At 39.4% G+C, this 16,338-nt stretch overlaps 1 protein-coding gene across 1 annotated transcript in view; it reads right to left on the bottom strand.

Moving 5' to 3' along the window:
• The window catches only part of LOC306846361 (alpha-1,6-mannosylglycoprotein 6-beta-N-acetylglucosaminyltransferase B-like), a gene marked incomplete at both ends in the record, with an annotated part of 128,308 nt that overhangs the window by 46,582 nt on the left and 65,388 nt on the right, over positions 1–16,338 (bottom strand). The window contains one exon of the mRNA XM_079379684.1: positions 15,654–15,823. Within this exon, the coding sequence (XP_079235810.1) occupies positions 15,654–15,823 (170 nt within the window). The remainder of the gene's footprint in view (positions 1–15,653; positions 15,824–16,338) is intronic.

A 16,338-nucleotide genomic window follows, 5' to 3' on the forward strand; every position in this document is an offset into this window, starting at 1 on the left:
ACCTCAGGGCACAGATTTTTCCTCCAAGTACCGTAATACATAATTTTGTGGTAAGACAGCGTTCATTCGCTTACAGGCAGCTGATAATTTAACAACATGCTTTGTGTCCATAAAAAGTCTCAGGTCTCAGGTCTCAGGTCTCAGTGAATTTCTACAATGTATCACGTCAACGTTATCTTGATTAGGCACCTAACGTTGCTTTTAAACTCAGTGCTGTGGCTGCTTCAGATAGAGCTTCAAAGCAGTTGAACAAAAGTACAGCGATGGAGAGAAACAGAAAGAGAGTAAGTGTCCCTTGGCAGTAAAAAAAAAAACTCTTTAGGGTTTTAGAGTGCATTCAAAGAAAAGCTGAAGGGATAATCTGTGAAACATACCCTGATACAGTACCTTGATATTCACTAGGGTAAAATAATGAGGGCCCTGAAAGTTATGACTACAGGAGGTATAAACACAAACCACAAACTGTCTGATCTGAAAGTCAGGCCTTATGTTCAGTGCCGATCATAACATATAAAAGAGCGGTGATGGTTAGGGATTTCTTTGATACATACAGCATATAGTGAATGCAGAAAATCCTGTTCATAGAAGAGATAGTTTGCTCAGAAATGAAAATTCTTTCATCATTTTTTTTTTCACCCTGAAGTCATTTCAAACTCACATGGCTTTCTTTCTACATCAACATAAGGATGACTATCTTTGCTGCTCTTTTTCATACAATGAAATGAAGATTGGGGATATCAAGCTCTGAAAAAGCAGCATAAAAGTACCATAAAAACAGTCCAATTTATGCTCTACACTGCCCTCCAAAAGTTTAGAAATGCCCTAGAAAAGTGGGGTTTTGAACAATATTAGCATGAATCCTTTTTCATTTGTGATAATTTTGCAGTAAGGGACAACACACACTACGAAAACATATTTTATTACATAAACAGTTTATACACAGAAAAAAACTACAATTTTCGATTCATCAAAATATCCACCATTAGCAGCTATTACAGCTCTGCATAATCTGGGCATCCGAGCTGTCAGTTTATTCAAACATTGACTTTGAATTGGTAATCGGTTGTTGAAGCTATTAAGGTGTGCTGACCCAAAAATCTTTTAAAAACCTGGGCTAAGTTTAAACCAGTAACCAGGCATCACAGCTGGCAAAGGGGTATGTCTGACTCTGACATTTGAAAATTATTATTGCTGGTCTTCAATGATAATGTCAAGTTACTTTAATGTATTTGCACCAAAACATGATAAGGATTTATGCTGATATCATCCAAAACCACACTTTGCCAGGGGTGTTTCCAAACTTTTGGAGGGTAGTGTATATTCCTAACCTTCTAAACACAATAACTTTGCTTGGGAAAAAAAAAAAAATAGTTGACATTGCACTACAGCACACAAAAAAGAATACTGTAGTGTGTGTATGAAAAAAAATATTTAGAAAATATTTTAATACTTAATACATTATTTTTTAATACTGTTATTCGTCAAAGATTTTAAATTGATTAAAAGTGGCAAAATATGGGTGGGGTTATAATAATAAATATAATAAAATTAGCATATTAGAATGATTTCTGAAGGATGTGTTAATGATGCAGAACATTCATGATGCGTTGCATTATGGCAATTACATCTGAATGTATCTTAAAACTGAAAACAGTTACATGAAATTGTAATAATATTTCACAATGTTACTGTTTTGTTTTTTTGTATCAAAAACAGGATTGTTGAGCATAAGAAACTTCTTTCAATATTTTTTTTTTTTTTTTTTTTTAAATCTTAGCAACCCTAGCTTTCTTTTGAACAATTCTTTTCTGCGATATATTTTTATTTTGGTTCTATGGAAGAAAGAAAGTCATGCAGGTTCAGAACGGTTATAGACAGCGGACACTTGGGGGCGAGCGTGGAGCTGGACGGAACCAGCGGAGACGACGGAGAGCTGGACGGGACCAGCGGAGACGAAGGAGGGCTGGACGGGACCAGCGGATTCATAAGAGGGCTCATGCAAGGAGCTGGTACTGGAGGGCTCTTACGAGGAGCGGGCTTTGGGGAAAGGACAGGAGCCAAGACTTCAGGGAGGGATCGCCACGTCCAGGAGCTCCAGGGCAGGAACCGGTGGGCTTGTAAGTGCCGCGAACGGCGGGCTTAGCTTGCCCGTGGACGGTGGCGGCATAGACTTCGGTGCGGACAGCGGGGGCATAGACTTCGCCGCGGGCGGCAGTTGAGCTGAGGTGGCCTCGGATGGCGGTGGGCATGAGGAAGGTGGAGGGCTTGAATGAGGCAGGTTTGAATGAGGAGCGGTTGGTGGGCTGGAGCTGGTGGGTCCTCCTTTTCCCCTACTAGATATGAGGATCCGGCTATCCATAAGGCAAAGTTTAGATATTGAGCCAAACACCAGCTGGGATCTCCTAACGGCATCGTTATCTGGATTTCCTCATCCAGCCCGACTCTGAAACCCTCCATTAGCGTCAGATCGCTGCAGTAGGCTTGGTGACTGGTCGATATTAAATCCGCCGCGTATTCCTCCACACAGACCTCCAGAAAGATTGTCCTCTTCCCTGGGCCACACGTTTATGGAGGCTAATTCCAACCCCATATTTGGTATTGGTCCAGTCTTCTGTTACAGAAGCAGAGCTCACACACAGAGTAAGTGTAAAAATGGTGGTTTATTGAACAGCAGAGTAGAGACTTAGGATAGCGATATCTGCAGAGTTGGAATGGTAACAGAGAATATATTTGCCTTGCCAGCAACTCGTGGAATGGAGATGTGCTCACACCTCGTGGAGAGACTGATCTTTCCACTGGAGATCATTAGTGGAGACAGGACAATGGAGACAGGAGGACACAATGCTGGAGACGAGACGGGAGGTAAATATAAACTCAGGTAGGTAACAGGAAAGACGCTAGGAATGCTTGGAAAGAGTCCACTTCACATTAACGAGACCGGACGTCAGATTGCAGTGAGGTGTGAGCCTTTATAGTACGTAGTGATAAGGTGCTGATGATGTGCAGGTGTGTTCCATTAGTAATTAGGTGATATCAGGTGCAGGTGTGCGTTGTTATAGGAGGATAACAGACAGATCCGTGACAGGAACGACATGCGAGTAAGTAAATGATGACTGAATTTTTATCTCTGGCTGAACTATTCCTTTAAATTATGCACATCATTAACATTCCTCAGAGTGAAAGACAGTGGTGATTTGAGAAGCGCAGTTGATGATGCCGCAGTGCTGACATATGCTCCTCTAATTCAAAGTGCACTGAATGACAGTTTTTAAACTACTGTCCCCTCACAGCAGGAGAGACCCCATTTATTCCTTCCACTGGCTCATTTTCCTCTGAGTATGACAGGAGGAAGGGTGCTAACAGGGAGAAAGATCAGATAGACACTGGTTCAACGACAGTATGAAATGTAACAGGTGATATTAACACTGCATTAATCTTAATTTTGTTTCTCTCTAGCTTATACTGATGCTGAATAATTACCAGTCTGTTGTACAGGAGATCCCTGATGGGACATGGCAGCTGTCTATGTTTCGTTTCTCACCTCTGGCGTCTTGTAGCATACAGCTTTACAGCTTGTGTGACAAACTGTATCTGCAAGCTGTGTGCTGCCCTTCCTCTCACTGAACCTGTTCTCCAAAGATGCCCAGGACTCCAAGTCATTCACACTGATGGCTGTAATATATTCCTATCAAACCTCTGATGGGATGTTCACAAACACAGCCACTGTATTGTTGGAGGTTAGCAAGTGGCTGCAGTGAATTTCTGTTATATTACTAGATGCCCTAATGTTAATGCACAAATGGCCAGGGATCCTGATCAATTTAAATTTGAATTGTCATTTACATCTGACAATCAGTTTTTTTCTAAAATCCCATAAGAAAATTACTAAAACATTTAGTTTGGTAACATTTAACTATAATTAAAGTGAAAAATAAAATCATGTTTTAACTATATTAATATAAATCTGAAATAAAATAAAACATATACAATTGATGAAAACTGTTCAGGGTTACACATTGGTTCCATGGTTCCCTCAGAGGGAATGTGACACTGCATCCTTTAGCGAACACTATGAAGACTGTCACCAGCAAGACTCTGAAGGTTTCTAAAGGATGTATGAATCAATTCCAATCCCATTGGCCCAATGGCACTTTCTGAACACGTCACTAACTTGGTTGTTGAAGGAGACATGAAAACGGGGATGCAGAGTCTTGTTCCCTCTCTGGGAGCCATGGTTACATGTATAACCCGAGACATTCCCCTTCTAGGGAACCCACGCTGTGTCCTCTAATGGACACTATGAGGAACGAAATGCCTGCTCAGTCATGTCACAATGCATGCCTGTTTATCTGGTGAGAGAGCACCAAGAGAAGTGTCAGATATGCGTCAAACCTTTCCTCATAAAGGGAGCAAGCCACTGACACCCGGGGCTACTAACATAACACTGGAAAAATGGGGAATCAAGCCAAACAAGAGGGACATCCCATTAACCAAGCTAAGAACAATCTGCAGAAGGATATGTTACAATGAGCCAAAGCAGCATGCAGGGCCCAGTGGGACCACCCACTTAAAAACCCTGTAGGAAGGGTGGGGGGAGGGGCACCGCTACTACCTTGAGCTTAAGGGGTAAAGGAGGTAGACCATCTACTTAAAGCCGTAACTTGGGAAATAGCTTAAAAGGGCTTAGAGGGCTGCCTACTTAAGACAAAAACCCGATAAGGGGGCAGCCCAACCACTGTGAGTACTTGGAAAAAGCCCACATCACAAGGGAGAGACCAGACCAGTCAATGGTTCGTCAACAAGTGAAACGCATAATAACATGATTTGTCAAGCCTCAGAGCCCGATGTATGCATCGGTGGGGAAGCATCAAGAAGTGTTCGAATCCGAGCACGGTTTAATAGGAACGCTTCTCATCCAACACCTTCCTGAGATGCACCTTCTTTCTCTTAGTGCTCGCCCATCTCTGTGCCCAAGTTGGCAGAGCTACTCTTCTGATCCTGCCTATGATCCTGAGATCAAGATGGACCAGCCCCCTCAGAGGTTTTAGAGGAAGACTCGGGACAGCAGAGAATGAACTTTCTAAAGGCCACGGACTGCATCTTCGCCTACCTGAACCTCTCGACTACCACCTCAACAGAGGAGCTGAAAAACCTGGAAGGTGGCCTCAACATTGGCATAATTCGCATGTTTAAAAGAGGCAACCAAGCTGAAAATGGTTTGTCTCATGATCTCACTAACTCCATATGGAGGTTTGGAAGAAATGGGAGACTTCTAGGAGAAGGAATGTCATGATAAGCCTGAAAGTGCTGACCAGACTAAATCGAGTCTCTTAGTAGTGTGTGCCATTACCTCAAACCTTTCCCCATATATGGGACTGGAGCTAAATTGGGAAGACTCTGTGCTAACACTTTCATCTCCATCACCAACCACATCCACGTCCTTACTTTCACCAGATTAGCTCAATGTAGCATTATCCGCAGATTCAGATGAACCAAGATGAAGAGTATCCAGATACCGCTGATCACCCGGGCTTGCAGCGGAAGCTTTCGAAAGGTCCATAAACTTCTCAAACTTGTCTGCAAGATTGCCCTTCAGACCCCACAATCTGAGTTTATGCTGTGCCTTGGCAGCAGCGGAACCCGAACTGCGAGACAAAGACACTTGTCCCTCATCCCTTTGAGAAGAGGGACAAATGTGAAGGGAGATTTCTAATTGGTAATTTATCACAATGAGTGTACTCAGAGCCCTCAAGCACCGAACGTGCACACTCCTCACCAAGACACATAATGTATAGATTGTTTGTATCCTCCTGTGTCAGAAACCTAGGACATGAAGGCAAACACTTTCTAGAACACTCACTTTTTTCCATGATGCCTTCACATGCACAGCCAAACAAAGGCTCCTGAAAACAACAAAAGTTGGCGATATGTCCTAGTATGGGCTACTAGGATTGGAATTGTTTCACACATGCTTCAGACACTGGTAAATAAAATAAATACTGTTACAGTATATAAATAACACTAAGGCCCTGTTTACATTAGTGCATTTTCATTTTAAAACGCATGACTTTTGCTACAGTAACGCTGTAATTTACACTATTCCGGCATTTTCAATCCACAAAAACTGAGATTTTAGAAAATGCTGCAGACCCCGTTTTAGTTTAGGAACTCTGGGGTTGCGTCCCAGTGTAAATGGACCAAAAGGGAAACTTTTGAAAATGATGACATTGCTGCCCATATTCACTCTGCATATGCTTGATGACTGTGTAAACAATAACATCATGCTCAATATTGTACCTGCATGAATTGTCATGTGACATGCATTTTCCATTGTGTAGTGTGGACGAAGATTGCCAGTGTAGACAAGGAGCGTTTTCATTAAAAAAAAATCAAAAATCGCACTAGTGTAAACAGGGCCTAAAATAACAGTCATGGTTTATTTTAGAATTAATCATTTTTAATATAGAGCTACATGTGGGCAGAGACAAATCATAAAAGTGGAATTTCTCCCAATAAAAATAACTTATCTATTGTGCCAGCACTATCACATGACAGATTGCATGAGCTCTAATGTATTCAGCTCCTATTGGTAGTTGCTGCATTGCCTCAGTGCTCATTTGCATAAAGCGACTTTGTTGTATTTCTAAACATGCCCACATTGCATTACCAGTCACGGTCACTAATAATATTAATGACAACTTTCATTACAAATATAAGTCAATTATTTCCACATCAGTTATCTTTAATCTTAAAAGCTCAGAAATCATTTCTCAGAATTCTTTCTTGTCTTCTGTCTTTGAAATGCACACTGAGTCAGCATCACAGGATGCATATCGTGTGTTCTTGTATATGTCAGCAGTGTCTTATAATTATTCACGAGGATCTTGCCTCATCTTTCGAGAAAACTGTCTTATAATTATTCATGACTCCACGTGACCTTTTCCTTTGACATGTACTTCAAATAGGTCACAAGTGTTGGCTTGCATGGTGCAAAAATATAGTGCTCTTCCTCGAAGCTGACAAAGCGACAGGCTTTCAGTCAACAACTGACAATTTTGAAATGCTTGTGTTATACTAATTTATTATAGGAGAGATTCTAGATTTATGAAGAGGTGGACTACTGCTCGTTTGAAACATGACACGATCTGATGTTGATAAACACAGCATTACAAACACTATCCATCCTTACTGTCAGCGTGTTCACAGTTTAGCACCATTACATCTGAGAATCATCACACAATGACAGTTATTTAACAATTCTCTATAAAAATGTTATTTATAATCTATTAAAAATGCAAAAGCACATTTCTATATATTCAGCAGCAGAGGACAAACGCAAACAGCTCTGCATTTATTGGTGTATAAAATTACTGATACAAAATTATCTGTGTATGTGTGTAACATAAGCTTACAAAAAGTATATAATATATTTGTGTATTTTTTTAACATATTTTCTTAAATTGTTTTACGTTTTGCAACTTGTTAAACTAACATTAAAATAAGGACAAAAAAATTGAAAAAAAAAAGAACAAATACTGTAATAGTATATAAATAAAGTGTATAATATTTGTAAATGTTTGGCATATGTTTATGCATTTCATCACATTTGCAAATATGAACACATAAATGTGTTAAAATGTATTAAACTGTAACAATCGTAACTGTTAAAATAACTAAAATAGTTTATTCTTAACTAATAAAAATCTTATAAATTCTAATAGTATAAAAATAAAATGTATAATATATTTGTAAATTGTTGTTATATATTTGTGCATTTTATTGAAGTATGCATTTACAAATTTGAACATAAAACATAAAATGTAATAAAAATACACATAGCAAAATTACTAAAATGTTTTGTTAATGTTTGCAGCTGAAAATAAAATAAAGTTAATTTGATTAATTTGATATGAAATAAAAAAATGAAATTAAAATGCATTTAATATATATTCTAAGCTATAATTAAAATGAAATTAAAATAAAAGATGGAATATATATGCAATAGCATAGCAATACTACAATTAGTAATACAAAAAGATCTATGTCTGCAATATACAGTGAGCTTACAAAAATATTTATTTGCACATTTTCTGTGTGCAATTGTTGGAGTTGGAGCATGCAAATGTTAACACTTTTAATGTAATAAGACAATAACAGAGGTTATAAAATAATATATTCTCTTCCCTTCACCCCACAGCTTCAGACATGCATTTTCACATTTTAATATCTTTGTTGAGAACTGACCTGTGCTGAATCGGGGAGTTTCATGACATTTTAAAACATGAAAGGACGACAAGCTTCTGTCGTGTAGCATGTGCTGGGCTTTTGACAGGAAGCTTCAGTGTTTCATGTATTTGCTGTGAATCTGTGCTCTGCTTTGACACTGACAGCACACAGCCAGCGGGAATGAAGATGAGAATAGAGGGACAGCAGCTGCTGTGGAGGAGAGAGTATCATAAACCTCTCCCGCAGCTGGAGAACAGACATCTGCCTATTCCCTACAGAGAAAACACATGAAGGATGCAGTGAAGAGGGAAAGCCAATCAGAGAATGCTGCATCAGTGAGACTCATCAGCGAGGCTGAGTGTGAGGCTGATCAGTTCAGAGAGTCAGAAGATACTGAGCTACAATCAAGTCTAATTCTGGACTATTCTGCTGTGAACAAGGGTATTCTGAGTTGTTACTAAGACATTATTATGCAGTTGCTTAGATGTTCTAGGTGGTTTCTTTCTGACCCAATTTAAAAGAGCTTATCCCACTAGTTCATGTGGCTCTGTTCCATAAGCTCCTGATCTCCATATATAGACAGCAATGTAAAGCATTATAAGCAATTCATAGTGTGAAGCGTATGGTATGATGTAGTAAGCTGCAAATAAATAAATATAAATGTTATGACAGAATTGTATCATTTGTGGGGAAGACAAATCACAGAAATGCACTGCATCATGCTCTGTAAAAAATAAATAAAATAAAAATAAAACAGGCTAGATAAAATGGAAGAATTGCCCCCTAAAAAATAAATTTAGAATTTAATTCAATACATACAAATTATATATATAAAAAAAAAAACTTTTTATAACATTCAATACATATGAGTTATTGTCACGGTGTACACACGAGGGAGGAACAAGGAACACGCATACGAGGATGAAACTCAAATAACATACTTTACTTAAAACATGAAGGTAGGACAAGGCAAGGCAGACACTGACATCAAACACCGGGAAGTAACGAGTAGACCAGACAAAATGGCACTACATAGACAGGACTATACATACACAGGTAAATTAACGAACACGGCTGGACCAGAATAAACTACTAATGACGTGACAAGGACAGGAAATATTGGCACAAGAGGCAGGAACACATGACACACACACAACAGTTCCCTTACATTACTCCCCCCCCCCCCCCCCCCCCCGAAAGGCTCGTCCCGAGCCTTAACAGTTCCATCGGGGAGGGGGGGTGGGCGCTCTGGAGGCCTCTCAGGACAGACACGGAACGGAACACAGGACAGGGACCTCCAGAGCGATACAGACAGACGGAGACATCGGAGAGCTGGACGAGACCAGCGGAGACACAGGAGAGCTGGACGAGACCAGCGGAGACACAGGAGAGCTGGACGAGACCAGTGGATACCCAGGAGAGCTGGACGAGACCAGCGGAGACCCAGGAGAGCTGGACGAGACCAGCGGAGACCCAGGAGAGCTGGACGAGACCAGCGGAGACCCAGGAGAGCCCAGGAGGCCATGGTGGAGCCAGGGGCTCAGGAGACCATGGCGGTGCAGGGAGCACGGAAGGCCAAGGCAGATGGTCTACCTAGCCTTGGCCTCGGACCCCTCTCGGCCCGGCCCCTACGGCCGGAACCCTACTACCCCCCCAAAAAAAATTTCCCTGGGGACGTTGGGGGTATCAGGAGCCCTCCGGGGCTAGACACAAGTTAAAAAGACCTTAGTCACTGGTCATCACGGCAGCAGCCGGCTGACCATCCCAACGGCAGGGACCGGTGGGCTGGAGGCAGCCCCAACCGGTGTCGGGCCGAGTGACTTCGGACGGCGGGTTGGCCTTCCCCGCGAAACAGCGGGCTAGGTGAGCCGCGAACGGCGGCGTGATCTCCCGCGAACAGCGGGGTCCTTGAGCCGCAGACGGCGGCGTGATCTCCCGCGAACGGCGGGCTGGAGTCAGCGGTGATTCGGCGGGCATTGAGTCAGCGGCGATCCGGCGGGCATTGAGTCAGCGGCGATCCGGCGGGCATTGAGTCAGCGGCGATCCGGCGGGCATTGAGTCAGCGGCGAGCCGGCGGGCATTGAGTCAGCGGCGATCCACTCAGCGGCGATCCGGCGGGCTTGACTCAGCGGCGATCCGGCGGGCTTGACTCAGCGGCGATCCGGCGGGCTTGACTCCCGCAAACGGCGGGTAAAACACAAAACAAAGGAACAAAAAAAAAACACTAGAAAAACTGGACAAAACAAAACGCGGTGAAGGGACGACGCTTACTGTATAGGTCTGGTCTTCTGTCACGGTGTACACACGAGGGAGGAACGAGGAAACACGCATACGAGGATGAAACTCAAATAACATATACTTTACTTAAAACATGAAGGTAGGACAAGGCAAGGCAGACACTGACATCAAACACCGGGAAGTAACGAGTAGACCAGACAAAATGGCACTACATAGACAGGACTATACATACACAGGTAAATTAACGAACACGGCTGGACCAGAATAAACTACTAATGACATGACAAGGACAGGAAACAAACCAAATATGGGCACAAGAGGCAGGAACACATGACACACACACAACAGTTCCCTTACAGTTATAAATTAAAAAAGAAAAATTACAAAATCTAAATCTAATCTAATCTAAAATAATAGATCAAGTGTGACAATTCGATAATTACATTAATTCATTCAGTATAGAGAAAAATATTAATTATGTACACTGCCCTCCAAAAGTTTGGAAATGCCATAGAAAAGTGGGCTTTTTAATTTGTGATAATTTTGCGCTAAGGGACAACACAAACTACGAAAACATATTTTATTACATAAACAGTTTATACATAGAAAAAAAAAAAAAATTAAATTCATTAAAATATCCACCATTAGCAGCTATTACAGCTCTGCATAATCTGGGCATCCGAGCTGTCAGTTTATTCAAACATTGACTTTGAATTGGTAATCGGTTGTTGAAGCTATTAAGGTGTGCTGACCCAAAAATCTTTTAAAAACCTGGGCCAAGTTTAAACTAGTTACCAGGCATCACAGCTGGCATAGGGGCATGTCTGACTCTGACATTTATATATTGCCATTATTATGTTTTATTGCTTCTCTTCAATGATAATGTCAAGTTACTTTAATGTATTTGCTCCCAAAAATGATAAGGATTTATGCTGATATCGTCCAAAACCACACTTTGCCAGGGGTGTTTCCAAACTTTTGGAGGGCAGTGTATATTTATCCATCCAAAATGATAAAGCGGGATAATTAGCTTAGAAATATATTTCAAATTTATTAAATAAATAAATATATAATTAAATAGAGTATTGATGAGGACTGTATTTACCAAGACTGTTCACTTATATTAATAATGGGAGAAACTGCAATGTGCAATGTCACAGTAAGTCCTAAATATAACAGCCAATCATCAATTTGTAAAATCAATGCATCACTGCAGCTGCTATTAGAAGCTCCATTGGACATTTTTAATGTTATTCGAGCATAAGAAACAACATTAGTGGGCAGTTTTTGTCAGATTTTGTTGCTGATTTTTTATTTAAATGTGAGTTATTGAGATCAGTATTTCCTCATTCAAGTAGGCAGGAATTGGTCTTGCATGTTCAAAATAGTCATTGCAAATATATTCATCAGGTCAACTGACATTCGTTAAAAGGGAATTTAGAACTGCATCATTAGCATGCTAACAACAAACTCTTGAAATCGCTTGATTTAGCACTGTTCTATTTCAGTTTGGATGTTGCCTTAGAAGACTTACTGGGTTTTGGAAAACAGCCTGTGATATTTTGGTCCCTAGAGATATGGCTCAGGTCCCTGCTAAGCTTAGGGGTTTGTTTGTTTGTTGGCAAATGCAAGAGATGAGGAGCCATTTATTTGAAGAAATAATTTACTTGAGCGAATCTGAACAGAGCAATCTTGAGCATCAGAGAAACAGCTCGTTTCCTAGAGTGATTCTACTAGACACTGCAAAGAATAAAGTACATTAGTGTTTTGGCGCTCTTATAAACGGTTCACTGTTTCACAGGCCAATTTATAGACATATCAGATCATAATAAAGGCATTCATTTTTCTTTCTCATGAAAAGACTATAGAAACTGTATTTCATCCAACTTCAAAGCAGCACATTGAAGTCTGTCAGAGATATGGATCAGCAAGAGCATTAACTCCAGCAGCCTCCCATCTTCTGACAAAACAGATTAAAGAAGAATGTCTTCAAGTTAAACACAAAAACTGTAACTGAAGGCAATTTTCACACATTTCATTCAGGCCTGACAGTTAACAAGATTGGCAAAAACCAAAAGCTGAACTTTTGAAGGTGAAGTGAGAATGGCGTTATCTTTTAGAGTATTGAAGCATTAATCAGAGGAGGGATGATAGAACTGTCTACTGAACAGAGACTGACAGATACTTGTGTAAAGGCCTTTCACAACTCACGTCAGCATTGCTCGATGCATTAAACCATGAATTGCAACATTACCTCCAGCGCCATGTTGTCAGTCAAGCATTGTAACATGGCATTCAAACTATTTCAACTTTGACACCGTTTGCTGTTTTTGAAGCACATCCAATGATTACCAGACAATTTGCAATGACAGGTCATGATTTTGATTCACTAATGACGTCTTTTAATCCTCCTAATTTCCCAAGAAACTGACAAATCGTGATTAATCGCATTCCAAAATAAAAGTTTTTGTTTATGTGGAGGGTGTCAATGTTCATCTTCTGGATCATTGCCAAGTCAGCAGTCTTCTCCATTACTGTGGCTTCAAAGAACAAGAGATTCCCGGAATTTATACTGTAGGGATGGCCATTAATTGAAACTCAAATGTAAATATTCTAATATTTTGAAATACTGATTTTTTTTTTCTTTCATGAGCTGTAAGCTCTAATCATCAAAAATTAAAACAAAAAAACTTTTGAAATGTTTTACTTTACATGCAATGAATCTAAAATACATATATGAAAGTTTCACTTTTTGAAATAACTTACAAGAAAAAATAAACTTTTTCACAACATTCTAATTTATTGAGATGCACCTGTACTTCAGAGATATTTTACTCATAAAAATGTCTAGGGGTGCCAATAATTGTGGGCAAAACGCTTTGGAGAAAAAGAAAAAAAAATATTTCATCACAAGATTTTCTCCCCATTTTCAGTTGTTTTACTTCAATGATAGGTTAGAATTTTGTGAAGTTTCAAAAGGTCAAAAGGATAAACAATGCAGATTTATTTTCACAGCCGCCGTTGCTCATATTTACCAAGGGTGCCAATATTAGTGAAGGGCATTGTATCAACACACAACTGTGTCCCTTTTCCTGAATGCATTTCATGTTTTATATCAATCATCTGTATTATTCTGCTTTACTATGGGCTACAGTTTTAGTTCATGACAATTTCACAAATAAAGGGGTTCAACAGGTGTTCTGTAGTGTTTTTTTGCACAGTACACAGTACCATTTTAAGGGCAAATAACATTCTTTTACTTTAAGTGGCCTTTGCACCCTATCATAGAGAACAGCATGTGTAAGGTCATAAATCCTTTCAAATATTGTCAAATATTTTAGGTTAAATTTCATCCAGATTTTCATCCAGAATGAATGCATGAATTAAATAATTAATGAACAAACAAACAAACAAGGCTGCATAATAAACTGAAATTTGATTTTGTTCCGTTTGACTGACATTCTTGACATTGGAGCTTTAACACATAAATAATTTGTCCACATTAAATAAATACAATCATACCTACATATAGTCCAGAGGTTTAAAGAGTACCTGAAATCCATACTTGAGAACAAGTACAGCGAAAAAGACTCCATTACAAAATACAAGTCACCAATTTAAACACAGCTTGAGTAAAAGTCTTATAGTATCTGATTTTACCAGTAGTTAAGTATTTCACTCATACTGAATAGGCTCAAAGATGCACCTCAATACCTAAGAGAAATGCCAGTGAAAAACAAGAAAAAGTTGATTTGATAGAAGAGCAATCACAAATTTATGTTCACTCACACTTTATTTTAAGGTTCTCACTATTAACAAACCATTAACTATGATTTTGGCCTCAATAAACTCATAATTTGCTGCTTATTAATATTGTTAAGTTTAGGTATTGGGTAAGAATAGGAATGTAGAATATGGTCATGCAGAATATATGCTTTATAAGTATTAATAAACAGCCAATATGTTATTAATAGGCATGCTAATAAGCAACTAGTCAATAGTGAGAACTGGTCCCTAAAGTGTTACCCTATTTTCTAAAATCAATATAAAACTGAGCACCTCAAAATTTCAACAAATCAAGGTCGACACACTAGTCTCTTAAACATCTACAAATACTGAAGTCTCACTTCAGCTCAAGTACTCAAAAAGTGCATAAGTAAACCAATATCCTTCAAAAAGGCCTCAGCCATGTCCTCATCTCATTTATTAAACACCAGCGATTCACAACTACCAGCTAATGCTTTCACATTTCCGTAAAGTAGCCTTGTCGATAAGAGTATGCTTTCCATGTAAATGTTCAGACTTCTACATTGCGCAAGAAGAAAAAAAGTGTACCCTTTTCTCAGGAGAAGGTCAAGCTGGTTGTTGTCCAGCCTGAAGCGAGACAGAAACCTGTTGTCATGGTGCTCCAGTTTTTTAACTAATTTAAATTCAATAGGAGCATCCAGAGATAGTAAAGTTCAATGTTCAACGATGCCATTTTTCTTCCTGCAATTTATCAAAGCCTTCACTACAACATCTATTTGGGTTCCAAGCTCATATACATGATTTTACTTTGCACACTTACCGCCTTCTTGTCAACAGTTTGGCAAAGTCAGACTGATTACATGCTCACAGTCAAGCAGGTGTCACCCCTAGGGTATTTCATAATAGCCCTCTCTTCAGCTCTAAAAAAAAAAAAACTACAGCATCCAAGACAAGTACAAATTAAGTGCTTTAAAATCTTTCAGGGATATTTCAGATATAACTAGAGCAAACACAACCAGACTGTTGTATGTACAGTATATGGGAGCTGTCCATAGTGCTGAAATACACTCTTAGTACCTTATGTAGGAATTTAAAGTGGCACTTTAGGCACCTTAGGCAAGGTAAGAGATGACTAAAAATAAATCCAAATAAAATAAAACATGCAAAGTATAGCAGGGTTAGGTTAGGGTTGTTAAGTTGTTGGCTGCAGTTCACTTAATGTCCACCGGTGTCGCTACTAACAAGAGTTTCTGATTTCTACATATAGCCCCTTTAACAATATGTAATACATAGTATATCTGATCACATTTCAATGTCACCGTCAAACACAATGCAACTAGTAGAAGTAGACATCTGCACAGGCCAACAGATCATAAATAGCACAAAAGCAAATGTTTGGCTTCTGAATATTAGTAAGGTAAGAGCATTATCAAGAGACTCACCCCTGCAGTTCTTTGACTGAGAGTGATATCTTGAGATTATGTCCCAGCACATGAAGGGTGGTCAGGATGTCTGCCCATTGGACCATCTCTCCGAGCGGGCCACCCTTCAACACTTTTGGACTGAACACATCACCGGATTCCTCTGTTAGAAAGCCCACATGCACCAGTATCTGAAACGAGCGGGAAAATAAGTTCAGAATAACATATTACTATATTACTCATAATACATACCACTATTTCTGAAGAATAGTATGTCTGATGTGCACATTATACTAAACCTCTGTAAGCGCAGAATGATAACCTACTATATTAGCTCAATTTCAACCATTTTTTTTTCCAGTGGAATAAATTAAATATAATATACTAATTTTACTGCCAAAATGCTACCTATCAATAATAAGTCAAGTAGCTGTTTTGACTATCCACAGCCTTATATGAGTAAATAACAATTATATAAAGACTTGTAAAGGATTACATTTATCATGAGTTTGTTTGTATCACAATTTCAGTTTAGTTTGGTAAATACTTGGCTTCTCATCATTAAGAATTTTTTTTTATTATTATCTATCTCTCTCTCTCTCAAGAAAAATGCCACCCGATTAATTGGGAAGTGCTTCATATTGCATCAGGACAATGACCCAAAACACCCTGCCAGTTCAGTCAAGGAATTTATAAGGGCAAAGAA

Source organism: Barbus barbus (assembly GCF_936440315.1).
Source record: "Barbus barbus genome assembly, chromosome: 3".
In the NCBI taxonomy this organism is placed as follows: Eukaryota; Metazoa; Chordata; class Actinopteri; order Cypriniformes; family Cyprinidae; genus Barbus; species Barbus barbus.